We start from the raw sequence: 22732 nt of genomic DNA on the forward strand, positions 1-22732 counted from the left end.
TCTACAAAATTGCAATTAAGCCTGTTGCAAAAACATTCAGGACCTAGTGATAGACTGCTGAACCTAGTTCTAATAATATCTTTAATTGTTTTATAAAAATTAAATGCATCACAGAGTGCCCTGCGAACCAGATCTGGACCTGTCACACATACAAACATGCCTGTAGATTACATTAAACTAGTTAGATCATACATTTATAACAACATAAGGGATGGCAGCATAGATGCAACAAAGATTGTGAAACCTGCTTCAGAACATACTTAATGTTAAAACAAGCTTGGGTACATGTATACAAGTTTAAGTCATTTATCTGTACCACAGATCTGACAAGTTAAAGAAACACCAACTTGTCACCATGTCATTCTAGTATGAGATTCAAGAACAAGATCTTGTGAAGTTAGGAGAAGTGCAGTCCCCAGTTCAGTTCATGCAGTAGAAGATTCTACCCATTCAATTTTATTATGGATGGTGGAAAACATTTATCCATTAGTCTTTTGCCTGCCAATGTAATATAATAATAATATACTAATAACTGGCAGACAGAATTTTGCCTCTTAGAAGACCCTAAATCAAATTACAATTGTGAAATACATACTTACACAATTTCTTTTATGAGAATTTATACCAAGCGGTTCAAAAATGCAAACAGCATTTCCATATGATGCTGCAATCTGGAAAAAAAAATTGAAGACACAAAATGTAAGGTTAGGAGATAAGTGTAACCACTCCTTAGTATTCCAAAATAGCTAAAGAATTTCCAGTACATCTTCTATGTGCCATTGTTCAAGAAAAGTGAAATTGATACAAATATCATTAATTGTGTTATAGGTATACTTTCTTGAGGAAAGTGTGTGTGTGTATATATATATATATACACCTTACATACTTCTGAACAAGCCCATCTTTAAGATTTTTCACACTAAGTAGGGAAAACATTTTGTTAAGTGCGATAAAGGCTGTCAATCCAATCTAATATATTCTTCTGGAGTAACTACTGTTAATGCTTACGTTCTCTCTATTTCATAGCTAACTAATAAATTAATTATTAGTGTCTGTGGGTCTCAGTGTGTTCCCAGATTCCATTTTGTACCACTAAATAATAATTATGAGAAAGAGGAGAAAATGTATTTCTAATTTGAACAGTTAAATACATTTTGAGGGGAGACAAATGGTAAACAGAAAAACTGAAGTACTTATACCACTGAACCCCTCAATTTCTTTCACCCACTTATTTCACAGAAGCCTCCATACACAAAATCATCTTTATTAGGAATTTATCTTGTCATGTTCCTAATACTCATATGAGTACTTCTGACTATCTTTAAAATTCCTTTTTCTTCCTTAAAAGATTTTTAAAAGAAAAACTGTTTAAGTTCTTCCCATTCAGGATCTGGTTTCCTTAATACAGATGTAAAAGTTTCACAACATTTGTTATGAAATCTTATTTCCTCTTCAGGGGGAGGGGAGAAGGTTGCAGCAACATACTCCCAAAGAAAAGAGCAGACTGAGTTCAGAGTCCTGAATGTGAAACTACCCAGGGGTTCATGGTGGTCTTGCAGCTAGAATCTCTCTTCCAGTCCTACTGGGATGGCACTGCTGCAGTGCAGGGGCCTTGCCAGCTAAACCTGCTCGAAGCCTAAGTAGGGCTTTTCAGTACTGTAACCAATTTTTAACTAGCTACTATTAGTAGGCAGTGATAACTGACAGAGAAACTTTGCTCGGTGCACTACCATACCTCATAGAAAGTGTTTTTTTCTCAGCAATCTAAACTGTCTGTTTATCATTGTTTAGGGATTAAAAATAGAACCACATAGCCAGTCAAAGAGCCATGCAGTTATGACGGCTCATACTGTAGCACTTCTAAACACATTGAACGTGCCCAAGCTTTTCTGAAAAATAAAGTATTTCTAATTCATTACTTTGCAGGACACACAGACGCACACATGTGTGTGTACATATATGTATACATGAATGATTTATCCATGTCATCTTTAGCTAGATGAAAGTATACAATAATGGAGACATTAACAATAATTTTAGTACCATTCCAGTTCTGATACTATACTGTAATTAATAAATATTTCCACATTTTGAGAAACCTGTTATTGCAGGTCCTGGAAAGGAATAAAAACCATTGTTACAATATGCTTCCTGCTTCCCCTCCCCCCCCCCCCCCCCAAAAAAAGAAAATTATTAAAAGGAAACAATTCTCTCAGTAACACAATGTTACTCAGAAAATTACAGATCAGTAAAAACTGATCTTTGTCATGAAATTAACTCATTACCATTAATGTATTATGATGCTGTTTAATTCTTTCAGTTAGAGTATTCAATTTTTTCAAAAATTCTGTACAAATTTATTAAAATCCTTACCCTGCCTTGTCGTTGGGAGCACTCCACACAACTGACCTGGATGTTTCCATGTTTAGCACCGGGAATAATTTGCACACATTCAAAGTCATTTGCCAGAATAACAATGTCACAACCAGAGCCATATGCCTGAAATATTTTTAAAAAATAAATACAATTAAAATTTTATTTAAACACCTCACTGAATACTTATTAGCCGACTTCTGTTTTTGAGAGAGCTGTGAAAATCGCATTGAAACAAGATGTTACTATGTAGCACCTCACCAATTCAATAGCACCGAAGAAGTAACAAGTAAAAACAAAGTACCAAAGGAGGCCTTAAATCTACCAGGGTTGGCAAACAGAAACAGTTGAAAAAACCAAACCCAAACCCCAACCTATTCTAGAACTTAAGCTCTGTGTGTACTTTCACTTTTGTCTGTTTTGTGGAGGTTTTTTAGGTTTAGGGGTTTTTTGTTTGTGGGTTTTGGTGGTGGTGGTTTGTTTGTTTGTTTTTTCCTCCCCCCACCTCCCAATTCTTGTTGCCTCTTAGTGCAAGGCAGCCAAGAGCATACTATTCAGGTGCACTTATTATTGAATTTGCATATAAATTTCTTAAATATGCCCCCCCCCTTTTTCCCCTCTTTTTTTCTTATGAATATTAAATGATTCTTTTTTATAACAATACAATTTCTGGGCTTTTCTGAGTTTTTAAGAAGTGCACATTACTACAAGACTGTAAAAAAAAGAAAAAAGATTCATCTTGGATATCTTGTGCAATACGCCCTACAGTCTGAATCATTTCTTTAAGAATGTTACAGAACAATGATAGCTTGCAGCACTTTTTATCAGCAGGATAAATATGTGTATCTGTCTGCCAACCTTTCACCTGTCCTTGTATGCCAGAATATTCTAAAGAGTTTAATGACTCCAGATGATCTGTTCCACTGAACTCCAACAGTCAGGCATAGAAATCTCTCCCTAGCATCATTCTATCAATAAGCCTTTTTAAAGTAAACAGTTATAGCTAGAAGTCTCTTTCCTTAAAGGAAGTTTTCCACTGATTCCAATACAGTAGGCAGAAATTTTACAACAGCTGAATTAAGCAGAGAATGCAAGTCCTCAACAGTTAATTTCAGATGGTATGAAATTACTTTGTCATTTTAACTTGTCCCCAGCTCCTTTCATAATAATTTCCAAATCACTGAGTCCTAGCCCTCTCCTTTGAGGTCAATCAGTTTAAAGGCTACCTGTATTATTTCTGAGAAGTGTATGAGAAGTTGCAAGTGCTTCTGTAGATTTACAGAATCAGTGCCCATTGATGGGCATGCTAAGATCATGGTGCCAGATAACCACTGGAACTAGAATAGACAATTTAGGTCTCATGACCTTCTATGTCTACTTCTGATCCTCCTGGGAAGGTGCAACAAGTGAGAGAGTCTGAAGAAAAAGGCTTAATTTAGTGAAAGTACAGTCACTGTTAAAAACAAGAAGGGAACAGCAATACAAGCAGCAAAGCAGAAACTCAGGCCTCAGAAATTAACACACCACACAACTGCACACACAAAAATGAAGACTGTGTTCAAAACATAGATTGTCTAAAAGATTTCCAAGGTCATATCACAAAAATAAAGTGACACAGTGTTGTCTGAGACCTCAAGCCCACAGCCGTTGTTCTGGAAAGCCCTGAGGAACTGATACTGGAGTTACACAATATAAGCAGGACAGGGAAAAAAACCCAACTGCTAAAAGGTTGTTAGAGGGAGATTATCTGTGTAACAGAATATCCTAGCTTCTTGATGACTAGGCTATGCAATTATTAGACCCAGTCTGGAAGAGAATAAGTTATTATCAAATAAGAATAGAATTATTTCCAGAAAGTAAGAGAAAGTTAAGATTCTGAGATAAGTTCTGTCATCGAACAGAAAATCTTTTCTTTTTGTTGTTTTCCTATGTTTTATATTGGAATTTGTTGCAAAACAAACTCCACCAGTGGTGTGGAATGCTGGACAGGCCAACACATGTTCACAAATAGGAAGGAAGATGGAGACAAGGATGTGAATGCCTGTAAGTATACAGGAAAATAAAAGCAGGTCCTCTTGTTCCAATAATTTATTCAGAATTCTAGTGCTCACAGGCAATTGATTCTCCTACCATTTGCTTCAAAGGGTGAAAATTAAAACAGCAAAGAACTGAAAGACTCACCTTGTTTTCAACAGTCTGCCTCATAACTACTAATACAAACTACAAAAAGACATGATTTAAATTGTTATCTAATACCGTAAAAAAAAAAAAGGTACTGATCTACATCCAGCAAGGACTTAAACCTTTTGGATACCCTATTTTTTCATTGTTGGTACTGATGACTTGTAACTTTCAAACTAAATTAAACATAATTTATCACTAGTTGCAATAATGTTAGCAGGAGAGATGGATGTGTGTCTCAGAAATGATATAGGCAAAGGAAAAATTTTTTCAACTTTAATTTCCTTATGCTTACTGTTCTTAAACATGCACAGTTTTATGTCTGTGTATAGTTGATAATGCATGAAACAGAAAATGTTTTATACTTGGGTATGTCTGCTGACACTATGAAGCCAAAGAATTTAGTGTCTTCCTTAAACATTTTAGTTTCTCTTCTCTCTTGTCCCCTATCTGCACTTCTTATTATAGAAACAAAGCAGTATTTTCCTGGCTAATTATACCATTTAGTATATTTTTACAAAGTTAAGTAAAAAAGGTGGTTGTGAATTAAAAGGATGGTTTACAGTAGAAAGTTTTTTTCTTAAAGAATCAAGATGTAGACATTTCTTTCCTAAATGAAATGATCTTATTGTCACTCATATCCTTCCTAGTCTTTGTGTTTGGCACTGCACCAACAAGTGACTCAGCACACGTAAGTGTCCTATGCCAACAGGAAGGATCTAGCCTGTTGGAGACCTTAGTCAGAACACATTCCCAACAGCAGGGTATCTGCCTTCAGCTATATTTTATTTGAGCAAGTGCTGTCTCTTGGTTCTGGGGTGATTTTCTCAGTGTAGGTATTTATTCTGAGAATGTGTCTCATTTCTTGAAAGTGCATCAAAGTATATTTACCTTCAATCTTAAATTTACTTTAAGAAGTACATTTATTATAACCCCACCTTTGAGAAAAGGTGTCCCCTCATTTTAAAACAAGTGTTCACTTTTTCACAGTTATAGTCTCCAAATTTCTCAAAACAAAAAAGGTCAATATACTTTTCTGTACTGAAAGATATTTCCATATTTCACATTATACGTCTAAATACAAATTTTCCATTTGATTACTTTTATGAGGCTTTTCTAATATACTCAATATATTAACACGTTTACACTTGAACAGAGCATATTTCTATTAAATCCTCTTTTCATTTTGTCCTTTCACTCCTTAAGCTGGTAATGCAGTAGAAGCACCCTATGTTGGCAAAGAATAGGGAAGCGTCATAATATTTAACATCAGTAGTTCCTTCTTAAGGATTCAGCTGACAACCACTTCAGGGAGGTCATTCATACCACCGCAGGTCTCTCCTGCCAGAATAACAGTGGCCACAATGTTTGTGGCAACAGACCAACGATCTGCATAGCCTGATAAAAGGAATGGAACATCGGTAAGCCATACAAAAAAGGAAAGATGGAAAAAAAGATGCTGAGATGCTGTAATGGATGAGAACAGCACAGAGGTCTTAGATAAACACAATTATAAGCAGTCACTGAATGAAACAAGTGCAGTAAAACCCACCCACATGGAGTATATGCCAGCCTCCATTTCTAATGTCACTGACAGCTTCAAAGAGAAAATTAAATGGAGTTACAAAACTGCCAGAATGCAAGGATGACTTGCAGGATCCATAAGCAACTAATAAGCTGTAGTTTGCCGATGTCTGCTCTAACTGTCAAGATCTAGGACCACTGAAATGAACAATGACAAAGCTCTAATTGAATGCAGGAGCATCAGACAGAAGTAGGACATTGTGTCCTACTGTAAGAGTTTATGCTGTATCCTTAATTTTCAGATAATACAAAAGCAGCATGTGCATCTCTTTTTCAGCTGCCCATGTTTTCAGGTTTGGCTCTCTAATTTTAATGTTGAGCACTGGAACTAACGGACAGAGAAACAATTATTCCTTCACATTCTCATCTTGTTTTTTTCTTTATATGAATATTTTTTTCTGTATTAAAAAATGATTCTTCTCTTTCTATAGCCTGGAACTCTTTACAAATTTGGCATAAGTGAAATAGACCAGAAGTGCCCAAGCTCCAGTGCGTACTATTGGGGTACAGAGGCATTTCAAGATGGCAAATGATGTGGAAGAAACAGAATCAGCCCACAGTGGTATTAAAAATAGTAGTAGTAAATAAAGATGTAAAATTACATAAATTAATTAAAATCTGGATTAATACCTGAATTAAGGCCTGTATTTGCCTTATAGTACTCCTCCAGTATAACAACGCTTATCCTTAAATTTCTGGCTAGGGATAGTAAACATGTAAGATGCAGAAATTCTTCCACCTTCCTATTAGCCATGAAGACACCTGAGTTCTGAAACATTTCCAAAATCTCATCAATGGACACAACATTTACACTTCCCCCATTCCCTGGCTAAGTACTGGTAGAATTTCATATGCTTAATGCAAACTAGCAAAATAACTGGAAAAAACCACCCAACCCACTACTAGCCTGTAGGCTTTCCTAAATTGTCATATGAGATGAATTCATGATTAAATACATTTTTACATGCTTCCATTACAGAGCTTCAGAGAAAAAATAACATAGTAAGGATTCAGATGTTAAGTGTCTGTAATCTAGTTCACATAAATATGACACAGTGGAGAATATATATATCTATATAAGCAGGAATAAATAACTGGGAGAGATGTGCAAATAAAGGTTTTAGTAAGTAATATTTCAAGAACGATGAAGTAGAGGAGAACCCTACACAGCAGAGAAAACCTATTCTCAGTTGCTATATCTTGTGCATGTAACAGTATGGATGAAGATTTTGCTGTTTTCAATGAGGTAAAAAAAGTTTACATGGGTGTGGGAGACTTTCATCTGCAAGAACTTCTGAAATTCATGACACACACAGCTCCAGGTCAAGTATCAGTATTGGCATAGAAAATGCTGAGAAGTTTGTCCTTTTCAAAAATGACAAATAATAAATTAAATTTTTTTCACTTCTATCAGAAAAGTTCTTATTTACAGACACCCCTAAAATCTGATATTCTGATTTTTTCATTAATGTTTAGAGTTCTATATTTTGTGCATTTAGTGATACATCTTACAAGAAATAAATATTCATTGTCTTCTGTGACACTAGCCAGAGCTTGAATATTTTTATACTTATAGAATCTAGCCTTTAAATAATTGACATACCTATGGATTTTATTTTTTTTTTAAACCTAGACTGACCTTAGAAACAGCTACAATCTGTACAATCCTGAGCTTGGACAAAGGGCAGAAGTCATATAAACAGAATCAGAACAGCTTGTCGTCTGTATTTGAAACCACCTTATTCCACATCATGGAAAGTCAGGGTGGTAACACAGACCCCACTCAGTCAGGGTCAGTGACTGAAATTGGCTCAGTGTAAAACAGCTGCTTAACAACAAAAGCTAAGGAAAATCAACCATGGTTTGAAAAATGCAGTTTACTACCTTTAAAAACTTATTAGCCACCAGTTAGACTATGAGGTTCAAATAACATACCCTTCTTCTGTCTAGGCAGGGTGTGTGCTGTAAGGCCCTTTGAATAAAGCTCAACTCTGGCCTTCTGTAAACTCACTTGTGAAACACAGTTAACAATATTTGCTGAAATAAGAACATGAAGCAACAGCAAGTTGAATAGTGCACAGAATTATTACCAGAAATGAAAAAAACAGAACTTCTGTCATTTAGTACTTAAACCCTTTGCTTACGCAGTGTCCTTTTTGGAGCTCAAATGAAGTGGGGCTGAAAAGAAAACTGGTAGGCCTGGTAGAAAACAGCATTATGAAGCTATTTTGCTTCTAATCACCATTGAAACAATTTTCCTGTGTATTACCCGCTCTACTAGACTGGGTGCAATACAGCCACAACATCAACAAGCCAGTTTGTTAACCAAACATCTCTGTGCTTTATCCCTTATTTGGGAAACGCTAGATATGTCAGGATTGCTATGGGTAGGTGTGGGAGCACAGGGAAGAAAGAACACTGTGGGCATTTCAGATAAAGGACTGACAGAACCTTTGTAGCTGACCTACAGCAACTGTTTCTATTTCTTTGGATTTGTTTTGCTTTATGGAGTCACTAATACTTGGGTTTTTAGCAGGTAAAGAACAGTTATTTCTCTTCCCTTTCTTATTCTCAGAATAATTAGATGGCTTTCAGCAAACCTTTAAAAAAGTTGAGGCAGAACACGTTATCATCTTAGCTCTAGCTACACTGACTTGGAAATTAAAAGCTTACCTTTATCCCTAGCAAGGAACCATGTAAACAAGCCAAGAGCAAACCATAGAGGAAAAGAAGGATGAAGAACCTGAGAATTGCAGTGTCCCTAATCAGGTTGGAAGGAAATGTGTTCCTTCTCTCAGAATCCTAAGATTCCTGGAGTTAGGCATCTAAAGAAAGTTCATCTTAAGAGGATATTTCTCCTACTCAAAAAAAAAAAAAAAAAAAAAAAAAAAAAAAAAAAGCTCCAGAACTATTAACTAGTAAATACATATATACATGTACTGAAGCCATTATTCTACTTTTAAATGGAGTAACTTGAACATGAGTGATTCATTTCTGCACACAAAACCGCTGTATTTTCAAGTCCCTGTGATGAATCAGTTGTAGCAATTTTGAGCTAGTTCTCACACATTTTAAACAAATGCCCTAACATCAACCAAAACATAAGCAAGCACATGTGCACATACACACAATGGCTCCTCTGCCACAGCCAAACTCCATATGGATTAATATAGTACAGCACATACTGTGTAGATCTCCCTCAACCTCTTGCCTTTTACTGCTCTGCTTCTGCTGTGTTGTGGAGGCTGACAGGTCTGGGGTCTTAAGAGCATGTACAGAGTCAGGCTATGTCAAAAATACCGATCATCTCTTGCCTAAACTGCAAATGCTGCTTCAAGATCTGAGTTAAAGTTACGACTCCAAACAGCTTAATGGTTTGGGGGGACAAAGCTATGTCGGTTAGGCACTAACCTTGAGTGACACCTGCAGTGGATGGTAGACTAGATGCTACTGGGAGTCTCAGAGGTGACCAATTTCCTAAGAATCTGGATATAAGACCCCAAACTGTTTGCAAGCAGATGCTTTTAACTGTACAGTTTACCATAGGATCAAAGTCTAGAACAGCGGGAAGTAATACCACAAATACAGAGAAAGGAGAAAAAGGGAAAAAGGTGGTTACAACTGTGGAAGTCCAGAAGATACATTTATTAAAACATACTTATCCCTTCAGATCGTTCTTTATTGTGTTATAAAAAAATTGGATGCAGCAGCCAGAGAAGACAGCGAGGTCTGTTATATGCAGTTCCATAATTAACATGCTACCAAATGATTCTGCATTTTTTTTGTAAAATGTGACTTTTGTTCTTGGAAAATTCTTGTATAAACCATAATTATTCATTTTTATGTTATCAAAACTATTATGAGAATTAGCATAAAGCTAATTGTCAGTTGACTGACTTTTGAAATTGTCACAGTAAAAAGAAACACAGTAGAATATGAGTAACTGTCGACTTATATAAATATCAAAAGTAACAGAGGTCCCTTTAATAGCAGTATGGCTGCATAGCAGTAGAACAAGGAAATAAAGACAGACATGGCACCTTTTATTTCTTAAGGCTTTCAAGCATTTATTACTGAAATTAGACATCTGTGATAATCTAAAGTAAGTTTTAAATGTTTAACAAGTCTGCTGACAGTTATCTTACACTAAAAATTATGCTCTGTATCATTTAACTTGGAATTGGTTTGTGCATGGGATATAATCTTGTAAATGTTAATACCAAATATAATGAGACAATTTATTCCCAAATAATAACATGCTGATTAGATGACAGTATGCAAAACACTGCAGCAGCTGATTACTCATTAAAATCAGAGAAGCATATCATAAGCTAAAAAAGTGGAAATTGACATTAGAATAAACAAAAATAGCCTGTGGATGATAAATAGATTTTATTATATAAACTACTGGGCTCTTGAAATTTACATAATGTGTCTCTTTCCATTTCTTGTCTCTTCCAGATTAAGAGAAGTATTTGACAAATTTGTGTTTTATTAACCACAGTAATTGAAGCCAAACACTCGGCAATAGCGGACAGTGCAATAGACTATTTCTCTTTGAAGGAGGAGCATGCACACGCGCACACACCCACACACAAAAAGCACCCAGAAAAATTTGGGGACGCACAATGTAGGGGTTTCCCTGGCTCCCTGCTCCAATTCAGAGGATCCGCGGGGCACTCGCCAGAGGTGACGGGTGCGTCCGCGGCTCCCAGCCTCCATCTGCAGCCGCAGCCCGGGAAGAGCGAGCAGCGAGACCCCTCCCGCAGGACGTAGCGGACGGCGACGCTCCGCGGCGGGGTCACGCCTGTCTGCTCCCGGCCCGTGCTGCCCGGGAGCACCTCGATGCCCCGGAGGAGCGCTCCCACCTCACGTCACCTCACCCCACCCCACCTATAAATATGCCGGCTCTCACCCACTCGCCTTCACAGCGCCGAGGCCCCGCTCGTAATACCCGCCGGCATTCCGGCCCAAGGCCCGCAAGCCACCCTGCCCGTACCTCCTCCGCCTCGCAGGTTAATTCCCCCCCCCAGCCCCTCCCACCGTTCTCCTCAGGCCTACAAAACACCCTCCCCTTCCCCCACCCCGCCCGGCTCAGCCCGGGCGCCCCCGCCTCTCCTCTGGTATCGCCACCATTACCGTGAAGGGGATGTCCTCCACGCTGCCCACCGAGTAGCAGTTGTCCCCGGGATTGACGGCGCCGGTGAGCACCTGGTGGAGATGCATGGCGGCCTTTCCCCCACCGCTCTCCTGGGGCCGGCAGCGCCGCGACCGCCGCCTCCGCTGGCACCGAGCGGACGAGACCCGGATGGCTCCGCGCTCTCGCCCGCCTCGCGGGCCGGAGCCCTGCGCGCTGCCGCCGCGAGCTCGCGCGCGCGAGGGAGGGAGGAGGGAGGGAGGCGGCGCACGCGCTGGGCAGAGTCTGAATCAGGTGAGGCGTGCGCAGGCAGGGCCTCTGCGCGAGCAGCGGCCGTTGTGCGCGAGCAGCGGCCGTTGAGCGCGCCCGCGAGGCAGCTAAAGGGGGGGGGGGGGGGGGGGGGGGGGCAGGCAGCCCAGCCGCGAGCCGGCAGCCGCGAGCCGGCAGCTCCTCGCGAGCCGGCAGCCTGAGGCGGGCAGCGTGGCGGGGAAGAGGAGAGCGCTAGGTTTAAAAGAAATGGGAGGGACAGCTCAGGAGCCGTGGGATGCGGTGCGCTCGGCTGACGCCCCGAGGTGAGACGGTGGCAGGGCGCCTCACGGGGGCGGGAGGGAGGAGAAAGAGGAGTTGGGGGGATTTATCTGCTGCTGCAGCTTTCCGGCCGTGAGGCGGGTTGGGGAGGCGTGTCCCCCGAATCAGGAGCGGTAAGCGTGCGGAGAGGGAAGTGCCTCCCGTCGGAGGAGAGGCTGGGCGCTGCCTCGCTGGCTGGAAGTCCGCAGCTGCACCGGCGAGCCGCGCCAGCACAGCGGGCTGTGAGGGGGTGCCCTCAGCTGGCCAGGTGCTCTGTGCGCCTCAGGTGCGGGCAGTGGGCTGCCGGTCTTACACTTCGGCCTTTTATTAGTTATATATGGTGCTTCTGAGGATGGTTTGAGGTTTTTTTGTTAAGGATCCAGGCGTTTGGTCGTACCTCAAAGAGCTTAGGAAGCTGTTGAGAATCCCTGAGCGTCCCTCCAGCTGCCAGTGATACTGCCTACAGCGGGTACGTGGAGCCCACCAGCAGCTGCTGACCAGCGTGCTGGCTGTGCAGCGCATATTTGATCCTCGAGGGCTTCATTTAGTTCTTGTTTCGAGAACGGGGCCGTCATTCCAAGTCAGCACTGCTTTGTGTCGGCAGAAAGAGATGATGTTTCAGGGCCGTTGTAAATGTCCATTTACAGGAGATTGGTGAGAAAATTACCAGCACTTGATACTAAAAGAACAATATGAGGAGATGAGGCACCGCCTTGTTTGATTAAGGTGTTTAGTTGCATTTTTTGCACATTGTGTGACTTCACAGAAAATATGGTGAGGTTTTTGCTGCTTTATTTGTAGTAGCTGTCAAACACAGTTGAAAACAAAAGCCTTTAAATGTACCTGTCCTTTTCTGTCTCAGAGGTGCGAAGAAGGCTGGATCCTGAAAGTTGTTTGAATGGGATACTAAACTCTGAACAGAAAAGAAAAAGAACACTCTCTATGTAGTGTGTCATGACACAAGGAAAATTCTCCATTTTCTTGTACTAGGTCAATACAGCAGTCTTGCAGTTGTACCACTGGTGCTAATGATAGAAGCTGCAAAGCTCAATCTTCTTTACAGTTTATGGCAGTTTTGCCCCTCAGGACTGCAGGAGTCATCTTGCTTTTTACTGCTTCTTAAAAGTGTACATGTCTTAATGAATAAATGAGTTTAGTCAGAATGCAGAGGTAAAAGAAGATATAATCAAGTTACCTTTGAATGGAAAAAAACTGTTGTCATCATAACACAAGGTTTTATCTACTCCCATGCTTGTTAAAGACAATCTGTTTTAAGGGGAACAGTATCTATAGCTGAAGTGAAAGGGGAAAAAAATGTTTTCATCTTCAGTTGACCTGGTTATATATGAAACAGCTATGAAATGTTCATATGCTTCCACTGATACTTATTATTCCTTAACTTTTCTGATTGAAGGCTCTTCCACATCATAAAAAAATTGCTAACTTACAACTGATTTTTATTTTGGGTAAGATTTTTTGAAATGCATGCAACAGGACTCAGAGGCAAAAGCCATGTGATGGGTTTGTCCGGTGTTGTTTTGTTTTTGTTTTTTTCCAAATGAGTGGAATAAAGTCTAACTAGTGCCTGAAAAGACAGCTAGCTGGCTTTTAAATTGGCACAGGCAGTAGGATGATAGGAGAACAGTATGATCTAAAGGGAAAAAAAATTTCCTTTCTTAGATGTTGTAAAGCTATCTGGGTTTGATGGCAAAAAGTCTAAAGTAAAAGCAGAGTACCTGCAGGATCAGTTCAATCTTCCTGGGTAACAGACATGATGAGGAGGAGTTTTGGTTTTCAGCCCAGACTTCTCTTACCTAATCAGAATAAGACTGCCAGTAACTCTTGGGCATGCCAACCATGAGAAAGACTTCCATCTTATTGCATGGGTTGGTGAGAAAGTTTTCTGACTAGTGTGGTACTTTAATTCCACTGGGACTTTGCTGTGGGGCTGAGAACGCATGTTATCCTGAAGCAGGTAAAGTTCCTCTTTGAAGTAAAAATAATGTCAAATTACGGGTTTAATAGTAAAATATTTGTGGCTGTGGGAATCTATAGACATGGCTAGCTCTGTGCACAGAGCTTTGAGCAAGAATCATTCTGCAAGTCTCTGCAGATAAGGCCTTCACATTCTTCCTGAAAACAAATATTTTCACCTGAGTTTTGCTGACAGACTGTTTTATTTACCTTAATTGATCCTTCCTTATTAATGATTTAAATACCTCACATTAAACTAATTTTCAGTGCATGTATCAGTGATTTCTATGCCCAAGAGCATGAAGCAATCTCTCTCTCTCTTCTCTCTCATATATATATAAATAATAAAACATAATTGAAAAACCCAACAACCAAGGGGCCTTCATCTTCACTTTTCCTTTCATTCCTGATTATCTTGTTGCTTTGTTCAATTACTTTGTTTCCTTTTTAACACTAAGAAAAAGTACCTGCAGTACCTCTGCTGTATCTGTCCAGGAATTCCCTGCTTTGGCTTGAAGTTAATTTGAGTTGTGGGAGGGGAAGTTCTATTACCTCAGGAGAGTGGCTGCTGTATAGAACTAAAAGGTTTATTTAATTTATGCTAAAAAAGTGCAGTTGGAGCTGCCTTAGGTGGAGTTTTAAGAATGTGTTAGGAATGCTGGTGGTACTTTGCTCCTGGCTCTGTCTAGCAGGATGGATTAGATGGCCTCTCAAGACCTTGTCTGCATCATGTACGAGGATGACTGTACTGGTGTGCCCTCTGCTTCTCCAACTACAGGGAAAGGGGAAATAAACCCCCAAACTATACATATTTAAAGGTTGAGACTTTCATCTTTTCTGATGCCTCCAAAAAGAGAGAGGCAAAGGAAAGAGGTCCAAATTTAGAAAACAGACACTGAACTAGACAGATGCTATGGAGAAATAGCTTGGTTCCATTTGCTGTAGGAAGAAGTATTTTCACTTGGCAAAAGAAGGTGGTATTATACAAAATAATCAGAAGGCAATACCATGTTTTGATATAGAAACCATGATTATATATATATATAAAAAATCTGACATTTTCTAGTTTTGCTTAGCTGTAAAATATAGAGAAATTTTTCTTTTTGTCAAAAGGTGGAGTGTTTTATGGGAAGGGAGAAAAATCAAAAGACTTTGCTGTGAAACTTGCATAGGGAAGAAATCCTAAAGCACATGCAAAAGTGATGTGCTGCACACAGCCTAGGGAAAGCAAGCAAGGCTCATAGGAGACATCATGCAAGATAAATACCTACGCTGGACTGCCTTTTATTTCAAAGGTGAAATGCTGCATTCCAGTCTTGGTATCTTGAAACCTGAAGAACGCACCCTGTTTTGACCACTCTGTCAGTTCTCTGTGCTCCTGAAGGCCTTTACCTTTCCTCAAGAAACAGAGATCTTCTAGGTATGATGCTTTTATGATTCTGTGAATATTTTCCTTGTGATCCATGATGACTGTTGCAAATCTTCACTAGGTTCTTGAATTTATTGTATTTTTCCTTGAAGAAAAGCTAATTGCCTGTTTTTCTCTAGAACTCAAATTCAGCTGTTAACTTATCTTGGAGAAAATTAAGTTCTTCAATCCATAAGATGTAACACCTGCTCTCTGCTATTAATTTCTGAAATGTACCTACCTTTGCAATTATTGCTAGAACAAGATTGTCCCCATAATGTCCCCAAACTGTTGTGCACTGTGTATTTCTGTCGAAGACATTAATGGCATTCACCTGTGAAGGATGGTCGCTACTTCTTTCTCCTGAGAAGACCTTGCTACAGCACAATTTTTGTTTGGATATTTTTAAAATACCATGTTTGTAGAAACTGATGGTCTTGATTCCCCAGAGGTATCTAAATGTTGAACACTTTTGGCAGTGCATAGGTGTCTAAACATTTCCCCTGTCTGGACCCTTACTGTCCTGTAATGGCACACACTTTGAATTTTAAAGAATAAAAAAATAAAACCCAATAGCATTAAAAATTGCAGCAAAAATGAAAATTCAATGATTCTTTTAAACCACAATCAGGCACTTGTGGAGGAAAGAACTAGTGATTAAAAATTCTAGTCCATTAAATGGTGGAGTAGGGAAAAAGATAGTTTAAACAGCATAGAGTTGAGGCACCTAATTGAATGTGCTGATTTTTTTCATGGCTAAGGTGGTGTCTATGTCTAGAGTGCTATCTCTTAATTCTTTTCAGAAGCTTCAATGCTTTTGTTTTCTTGTCAGTCTGTCTAATCATGATGGAAGTTCCAGACCAGTTGAGGTTTTTTGGGGGCAGTGAGCTAGCATTTTTCTAAGAAATGATGGAATAAATTAGTGATTGTTCAGTTGTAAGTACTTAAATTCTGAGAAAGCAAAGACAGAATAAACATAAATTACTCCTAGTAGTGATATGTGGCATGATGTTGGACTTTAATGACATAGGATTAAGTATTAACTAGTTCCATTGCCTGAATTTATTCTGCGTGCTCTTTGCTAAATGCTTACGCTATACAGAATTTCAGTGAAACTTTTAGTGAACAAATGTCTGTAGAATAATTTTCTGAGTGTCTGGATCCTAATATGTGGTAGGAGGCGATGTTGTAATATAAATATTTTCTTTCAGATGGAAGAATTAATACTTTGTACTCTTGCGGTTCTGATCATCTGTGTATCTTGCCTTTCTATATGTCTTTCAAGCATCTGGAAAATAGAATCCCTCCAGTGAAGTCACAAATGACCACATGCAATTAATTCTAAGCTCATGCTCTTTAAATTCCACTCTAAATGATGATTTAGTAGAATGACAAATGATTTTATTGTCAATTGCACACAAATAACTTTCACGACATATAAACAAGCACTCTGGATCAGACTGAGTGTTCTGATGGCACTAGGTGTATATGAAAGATGTTCTGGGAATTTCCTCTTCTCATCTTTTATTGAGGAAAAAATCCAAAACAAACTCTGATGCGTACTGAGTTGTATGGTGCTGCAGCAAAGATATCAATTCTGTGTCTCTCGAAGGCGGACATTTCATCTTTAAGAAGGTAATGAAAGTTGTTGCATGGGGTTATTTAGAGTACAGACTCATACCCAGGAACTGGAGGACATCAGAAGATTCCTATTCTGATGACAGTGTTTTCAGGCACGGGTCAGATCTTCAACACCAACCATTTTATAAGCAAACAGGAACAATTCTGCAGTGAAGACTGAGGAAGACTTGAATGAAAAGCCCTTCAGGGGAGTTAAGTAAAAACATTTTTGGACTGACATTTGAAAAGCTTGTCATCAGTTTAGATTTACGTTGCTTTCTTAGTAGCTCTTGTACTGTGTATTTCTTCAGCTTCAAGGTGCCTTGTCACTAATACATACTGACTTTATGAGAGAACTATTATACTTCTAATAAAAAGAATCTGTAAGGGAATAATTTTTCTCTTGTGTTTATTTTCATTTTGCTTTCCATGTAGTACCCTTCTTGAATTTTACTGGCACTTATGCAGACTATTTACAAAACAACATGTACATCTGTGTGTTACATGCTGTGTCATTTTGCCTAACTTGCATTCAGATACCTGTAGAAAGTATCCTAAACCAACATATTCTTAAGACTCACTGGCTTCTGGTAAGACCTTAACTACCCTAAGCCTATTGTAATATTATCTATGCTTCAAAAGATAGTAGTATCAGTTTTTAAGTTGTAAGTAAAACCAACCAAGCTTGTAACATTAGAGCTGCCACTTTTCCTTCCTTTGAACTGCAGATGCAAATAAACTATGCAATCATTTATGAATTTAGCTGTTAAAGTCTGTATGAATCTCTTATTTTCTTCTGTTTGCAATATTAAAATCCATTAAACACTGTCTTTCAATCTAAAGGTATATTTGCATTTGGCGAGGTAGAAAAGTGGAAACAGTATCCACATTGTTTACTTTTTGTTCTTTATGTGCTCAGCAGAGTTTCTGAAGAGCGTGTGTGAGCAACAGCTCATGTAGAGTACCTAGCTGGGTCTTTCCAACTGCCCTCTGGAATATCTTACTAGTTTCTTGACTATACAAGGAATATATTATGAAAAGAGGTGTGTAAAATAAGACTGAATTTGTCCTTTGTGCAGCATGTCACAGTTCAGTGTAATTGATGTACTGTGTGCCAATTGCTGGGGTTTAATTTGGTTTGGTAATTTTTTGAGGCTCTAATTATTAACTCTTAAGTACTCATGTCTGCAGCACAAACTTTGTGACCTTGTTGACACTCAAGCTGAACCATTGCTAATTAACCCAATGGCATCTTCTTATGTTGAGAACAATAGTGCAATGTATCTATATGGGCTGTGGCTTAGGCAGTATGGATGTGTTTACTGTGGGTATTTTGGGGACCACAATTATTTAATTTGCTTTATGCATTTCCAGTGAGCCTGTCAGGACAGATATGAATCATATGAAGTGATGTAAAATAGCAATATTCCTTCTTACTGACATAGCTCTGAGGCATCTCTCACCAATTCTGCTTAGTGATTAAATTTATTTTTAAAACTTGAGGGACGTTTTCATGTCTATTTGACTTCTTAAAAGCTGGGAATATAGAACAGAGCACATATTAAATAATAGCTGGGACTGTATGAGAGTCTGATATTCTCTCTTCCCCCCCCCCCCCCCCCCCCCATCAATCAGAGTAAAAAGTTGAAAATGTAAAATCCCCATTTTTTTATTTTTTTCTTCCTTTCCCAAATACCTCCACTTTGGCTGCCTTGCAGCCCTAAGAAGCAAAGAACTGATATGTTTCTGCAGCTGAAAACTAAATTCATTGGAATCCATTCCATTGACTATTACTCAGCTGTTTTTTATCCATTCTAAAACAGCCTTAGTGAAATAAACTTTAGGAGGTAGTAAGCAACAGTGACACCAATGAGCAGTCTTTTAGTGAGTTACATTTGAGTTACTGGCATTTTCTTAATAAAAGAAAGGTCAAGGTATAATTTTTAGTAATTTTTTTTTTTTTTTAAATAGAGACATAAGCTCCTGTGTTCACTGTCAATGCTGAATTGCCTGATTAGGAAAGGGACTGATACATATTTGCTTGATGTTTGACTCAATGACTTCTGATGAATGGGACTTCTCGATACTACTTCTGTATAAGTGCTAGTAGTTGAAATGGCAAGTGGAACGTTTACTCAGAGCACTTAGAGACTTAGAAAAATAGACTGGAATTTTACTTTGCTCTTTTTGACAGTGAACATGTATGGTCTTTAATATATGTCCTGGGGAGCTTGCAACTGAAGTTGTTATCTTGATTTATATTGTTTATATTTATATGGTTTGTTTATTTCAAAGTACTAAACCCCCCTGCAACTGAGTCCTGCAGACACCCTTTTTCACTGAGCCGATTTAGTCATAGAGTATTTTATCTAGAACTGTTGCTGTCCCAATTTATTTTTCAGGAAGGCCAGAGGTTTGTCATCTTTGCTTGGGGGAGTTAGTGAGGCATAACTGCCATGGAGTTCATTGAACTTCAGCAGAGGTTTCTTGGTTTAACACCTGCTCATAATTTGTGTCCACAGAGGAGCCTTTGAAAATTTCTTACAGTAATACATAAAGAGCATTGATATTTAAGGTATATGCATTATATATTTGTAAATTACATTCTACAAGTGGCCTCTAAGGAGCATATCTCAAGAGCAAAGTGCTAGCTATGTATTCAGTTGCTAAAATAAATCATGCATCATGTAAGGTTTCTCAGAGGTAGCGGTAAGTTTAAGGATGACATGTGATCTGTGAAGCTCCATGGACCTCATAGTTTTGAACGGGTGACTGACTTCTGTGGGATTTGTATTAGTCATAATAAATAACAAAAAACAAGTTACTGTTGACAATTAACTATATTTCCCAGAAGATTATACATGGAACTCAGTGCTTTGTACCTTCTCTCCAAAGAATGTTAGAGGTCTGTGCAGGTTTCTAACCGTGCAGACTCTCAATGGAGAGACCGTTAAGGGTTGTCAATTCCTATGTCAACACGTTGGTAAGGAACGTGGATTTTACTCTAGTCTTCAAACTGATCGGCAGACTGCTGCAGTATGTGTTAAAGTGAAATTTGATTGACTCCTTATATTATATAGCACTGAGAATCTCTAGGATTATTTTAGGATGTGAACTGTGTGTTCTGATCTTGCAGACAATTCCGAGATTGTGATAAAGTTGTATGCTTATGAAAAACATCCTCTCAGTTCCTACGACTGCAAACAGGATATGAAAAATGAACGCAATGCTAGCCATGATTGATTATGCTATGCAAAGAATTCATTGAAAGTGCACGCTGGCTATCCAGTCATATACTTTATAAGTCAAGATAAAAGGTGAAATTTGGGCCTAAATAAACAAATAGTTTTTGTCAGTGACTTGGTTGTGGGAAGAGTTCCAGGTTTTCTTTAATTTGTGTATATTTCTTCAAGGTTTTATTGTGCTTTTGTAGCTTGTGTACCATGCTCCCCTTTCCCCTCCAGTTTCCCCTTCCCTGTCATTTTTTTCCCCTTCCATCTACCCATACTCTTGAATTCCATAACTCAGTTTAATCAAATGCTGAAGTCCCTTGTGCATATTATGGAAATTCTTGACATGGTAGAGAAGAGAGACTTTAATCAGGCCCCCATTGATGGAAAAGCTGCAGTGAGAGGCTGACAGTTCATCTCGTTTGGCACAGGAGGAAAATGGCTGTCAGTACCTTTGGTTAGCATAAGGTAGTGATGGTGTTAGAGAAGCTTGATGTCATAAAGGACATTGCAGGGCAGTTAGAATTGGGACTGAGGAGGTGGCAGCTTGTGAACAGGCTTTATTTGGTCCACTACCCATGTAACACCCCACAGAAAAGGGGTCCTCTAGTGTTACCTGCCAAATGCACGTGGCAGCTGGTTTCTTGACCCGTCTCAGCTTCAGGTTCTTTTTGTGTCTGAATTAAAATGAGTGAATTGGGGTTATCTGCTTTTGCCTGAAAAACAGAGGGAAATGTTAATTTTGTAGTTGTTGGAGTGATGAAAAAACTAGCTGTTTATTGTGTACAATACAAGGAGAAGCTAGGATTAAATACTCATTACCATTGAGTTGAGTGGTATGTGCCAAACACCTCTGACAGCTCAGCAATGCGTACGGTGTTCTGAGGGTGTGCACAGGAGTAAATGAGTTAAATGTTGGTGATATTTGCCAGCAGCGTGATATGGAAATGCTGCCCACTGCATCACACAGATCTGCTACCATCTGTTCACAAAGGTTTGCTGCATTGAGAGGAGCAGAAAAATTGTATAATTTTCCTTATGTTAAAGCTTGTGGGAAAACTTGGTTTTGTTTTTTCTCTGAAATATTTATTTTCTCTGAATTTGGGTCAAGTCTCTTTTTTCTTAATATTTTGAAATTTCCATGGATGTTATAAATTTAAGTAAAGGAGCCTTAGTAACATAAGTAATATTTTCTTCTGTAGCTGCTGATTTTATCATTTTTTGTTTTGTTTTGCTATTCCAGCAAATATGTAAACCCAGCAATTAAGGTAGCAGGACAAGCAGTCTGTTATGTGGATCATATGGTATTTTTTTATTGATAATGTACCCGTAAGGGATCATTTAACAATGACCTCGTAGTCATAGTCATCAGTCTATATTTTGATTTTTATATTTAAGCAGATCAAATAGAATCATCACAATTGTGGCCACATTTGTTACTGATGGATGTTTGTCATTATTCTTGGCCAAACAACCTATTCAAAACAATTTATTTTTCATATGAACTGTGCAGCCCAAGTAAGGCTGTGGGGTGGTCTGTTTGTATAGGGTCTCAGACTACTAGCCTTTAGTATCAGATACTATATTGTAAAGGTAAGGTCAGCTGGTCTTAAATACAAGTTTTTATTAAGAGGACCAGCTGTGTAATAGCAATTATAAGTAGGACCATTCAGCATCTTTGACAATTTTCCCATCTGCAAATAGCTGTTTGGACACCAGCTGTGCTGTATTACAGAACTGTACTAAAATATTCGATGTACAGCATGTGGGATCGGTAAGCGATATATTCTGATGTTCAAATTGTGTCCAGTTCTCTCTACCCCAACACCTCTTTGTGCCTCATTAACCTGTTCTGGAGTCATCAGCTTTCATTTAACTAAAGAATCTGGCAGTGTTTAACTGGTAGTGATCCTCTTTGAGGATACCTGGAGCAGCAGACATCCATGCTGAACTTCTGTGTTTTCCAACTGCTTTTTACCAGTAGCACCACAGCACACCTCAGCTGTTGCTGCAAGTAGGGAGTTAGGTCAACCTTGAATTTGGCCTGCTTGTGTGGCAAGGTTTTGGGAGCGGGGGGGGCGGCGCTACAGGGGTGGCTTCTGTGAGAAGCTGCCAGAAGCTTCCCCTGTGTCTGATAGACCCAATGCCAGCTGGCTCCAAGATGGACCCACCGCTGGCCAAGGCCAAGCCAATCAGCGCCTCTGTGATAACATATTTAAGAAGGGGGAAAAAACAAGTTAGGGGAGCTTCTGCAGTCAGAGAGAGGGGTGAGAAGATGTAAGAAACTCTGCAGACACCAAGGTCAGTGAAGAAGGAGGGGGAGGAGGTGCTCCAGGCGCTGGAGCAGAGATCCTCCTGCAGCCCGTAGTGAAGACCATGGTGAAGCAGGCTGTCCCCCTGCAGCCCATGGAGGGAGGATGAGGGGGTGTAGAGATTCTACCTGCAGCCCATGGAGGACCCCACACCAGAGCAGGTGGAGGCACCTGAAGGAGGCTGTGGCCCTGTGGGAAGCCCATGCTGGAGCAAGCTCCTGGCAGGACCTGTGGACCCGTGGAGAGAGGAGCCCACGCCAGAGCAGGTTTGCTGGCAGGACTTGTGACCCCGTGGGGGACCCACGCTGGAGCAGTTTGCTCCTGAAGGTCTGCACCCCATGGGAGA

General features: G+C 39.4%; 1 protein-coding gene and 1 long non-coding RNA gene across 6 annotated transcripts in view; one reads left to right on the top strand and one right to left on the bottom strand.

Annotated features, from left to right (window-relative positions):
- DMXL2 (Dmx like 2) overlaps positions 1-11520 on the bottom strand; it is a 53349-nt gene extending 41829 nt beyond the window's left edge. The window contains 3 exon segments of the mRNA XM_075764674.1: positions 600-671; positions 2374-2499; positions 11278-11520. Coding sequence (XP_075620789.1) covers positions 600-671; positions 2374-2499; positions 11278-11364 — 285 coding nt within the window. The 5' untranslated portion in view covers positions 11365-11520.
- Positions 11521-11714: 194 nt separating this feature from the next.
- LOC142603517 (uncharacterized) overlaps positions 11715-22732 on the top strand; it is a 443303-nt gene continuing 432285 nt past the window's right edge. For 4 of the 5 annotated variants that reach the window (XR_012837464.1, XR_012837463.1, XR_012837467.1 and 1 more), the window contains exon 1: positions 11715-11847. This is a non-coding gene — a long non-coding RNA (uncharacterized LOC142603517). Of the gene's footprint in view, positions 11848-15111; positions 15237-22732 lie in introns of all 5 variants that reach the window. The other variant, XR_012837465.1, reaches the window with a different exon arrangement.

Source organism: Balearica regulorum, chromosome 12 (genome assembly GCF_011004875.1).
Source record: "Balearica regulorum gibbericeps isolate bBalReg1 chromosome 12, bBalReg1.pri, whole genome shotgun sequence".
Lineage (NCBI taxonomy): Eukaryota > Metazoa > Chordata > Aves > Gruiformes > Gruidae > Balearica > Balearica regulorum.